This window comes from Nicotiana attenuata, unplaced genomic scaffold, assembly GCF_001879085.1.
Source record: "Nicotiana attenuata strain UT unplaced genomic scaffold, NIATTr2, whole genome shotgun sequence".
Classification (NCBI taxonomy): Eukaryota; Viridiplantae; Streptophyta; class Magnoliopsida; order Solanales; family Solanaceae; genus Nicotiana; species Nicotiana attenuata.
Window position 1 is genome coordinate 329,019 of NW_017670267.1, and position 2,091 is coordinate 331,109.

The 2,091-nt window shown below is 34.2% G+C and overlaps 1 protein-coding gene across 1 annotated transcript; it reads right to left on the minus strand.

The window, feature by feature from the left end:
• Nucleotides 1-595: 595 nt before the first annotated feature.
• LOC109236965 (probable F-box protein At1g44080) lies at nt 596-1,666 on the minus strand. The gene has a single exon (XM_019403205.1). It carries the CDS (start codon nt 1,664-1,666, stop codon nt 596-598), a length of 1,071 nt encoding a protein of 356 aa, XP_019258750.1.
• Nucleotides 1,667-2,091: the final 425 nt, after the last annotated feature.

The window sequence follows — 2,091 nt, forward strand, 5'->3', positions numbered from 1 at the left end:
GTGGAAAAGGAAGTTTAATTCATAAAACAGAAAACCTTTTTCTTTTAGTACATACATTTTTGGAGTTATCATCCTAAAAAACAATGTTTTGAAAAGGTATGTCAGCTACCAATACAATAATTGTCGCAAGAATTCAAATATGATTATCTGTTAAAAGTTCAGGAAAATCTATTTATTTAGAATATATTCATGTTAGCAGAAATGCATATTAAGGACCAATTTATGGTGTTAGTCTAACATGTCATATTAAAACTAATACTGTAGATAGATTCAATCTTTATCATGATGTGTTGCATCTAAAACTTCCAGGAGGATACATAATGACCTCAAAGTATAAACACTAGGTAGTTACATTATTTCGAAATATATATCAAAATTATCATATCGAAACTAATAAACATAATGACATTAAAATGCGTTGCAACCTCAACTATTCATCGGATAATTACTAGTACTTTTCACCAGCACACGTATCAGATAAGTCAGTGCAGTACAATTTTCTGTATTCGGATGAATACCATATCGAAGTAAGATCAAATGTTGGGGTAGGAATTATCCATAACGCTGGTTGCTGCAGGATGTTGCCATGGACTGACTACTTGAAAGAAAAATGAGTGCGGAAGCTGCCATACTGAAGGTGAATGATGTCAAATATGAATTGATTCCCTGGCAACTCAAGCCGTAAATCATTGTCCACATAGTACACAGAATTAGGTATAAATCTTGAAAATTTGGACGTCGAAATAGACACTGAACCATAGTCACACAAGAACAAGGCTTCATCTCCCAAGTTGTCCAACTCCGAAAACATGGATTTTTGTGTCGTTTTACTAGCAACCAACTTGGAAATCTTGACTCTACTTGAGGGATTGTCCCTCGGAAAAGATATTTGAACCCTTAGCAGCTCGTAAGTTGAAGTCTTTACGAGATAAAATTTTGTGAAAGGAAAAGAATTCATGATTGATGGTGGTTCAAAAATCTCCTTTAAATTCAAACTAGTGCCGTCTATACATAAAACCCTACCTCCATATGTCACAGCATAGTATGTCTCATTATAATATATCATATCACAAATAGCACCTGCAAATATATTATTATAACGAGTGAAAATCCAGGTACCAGCATCGGGTTTTAGGATAGCCAACTCATGAAGCCGGTTCCATACATTAATCGTTGCTACAACCTCAAAATCATTTGGATTCGTTGAAGGATTCTTAGATATAATAATTTTACGGACTGTAAAATGAAGATTAGGAAGGGGAATTGTTTTAGTGGAGAAAGGATTGTAAAGTATGATACTAAGGCATTCAATATATTGAAAAGCCAACCAACCATGAGAAGAACCACAGAATTTCCAAAGCTGCAGACCCAATGGTATTGTTAGGTTTTCGATTATTTTACCTTTTGTCGCACTGTATAAGCTTGTAATAGTAGTAGCAATATGGTCTGGATCCGTACAGATCATTAATATAGGAAGTTCTTCAAGGGAACCTGATTTGACACGTTGTTTTAGGGCGTCACAATTGTTGAATACGAAGGAAAACCATGGCTTGCACACAACGCTAAATCGTAAGCAATCAGAGAAGGAAGGCAACTTTTTACAAATCAAGTCAAGTACCAATTCCGAAAGCCCTGCCCAGTTTCTTAATCTTAAATTGACATCCATATGTATTTCAATAACTGGCTCAAAATGTATTTTGATAGCCGTTTTGAAAGAACTAGGAAGATGAAAGATGAAGGAGTTGTGTTTGCGTATATATATAGTAGTAGGAAATTAAGTAGGGGATCACAACTGTTCTTATTATTTATTTTTTATAATATATCTTTTTTCCTTTCTTGTTTTTGTTGCCTTATATAACGCCAAAATAATTGGGCAGGGGATCCAAATTCCTTGAAAATAGGAGATTCTCCAATTCTTTCTGATAAACGATGCATATGCAATCTTGACCAATTCAATTATTTCCCTGAGGCCTTATTACTGTAATGGGGTTTGATGAATTTTGATTCCAACATTTAATTTTAAATAATAAAAGACCACATATAAATATCTTTAGAGGGTGTTTGACCAAGCTTATAAGCTGGTCAAACTCG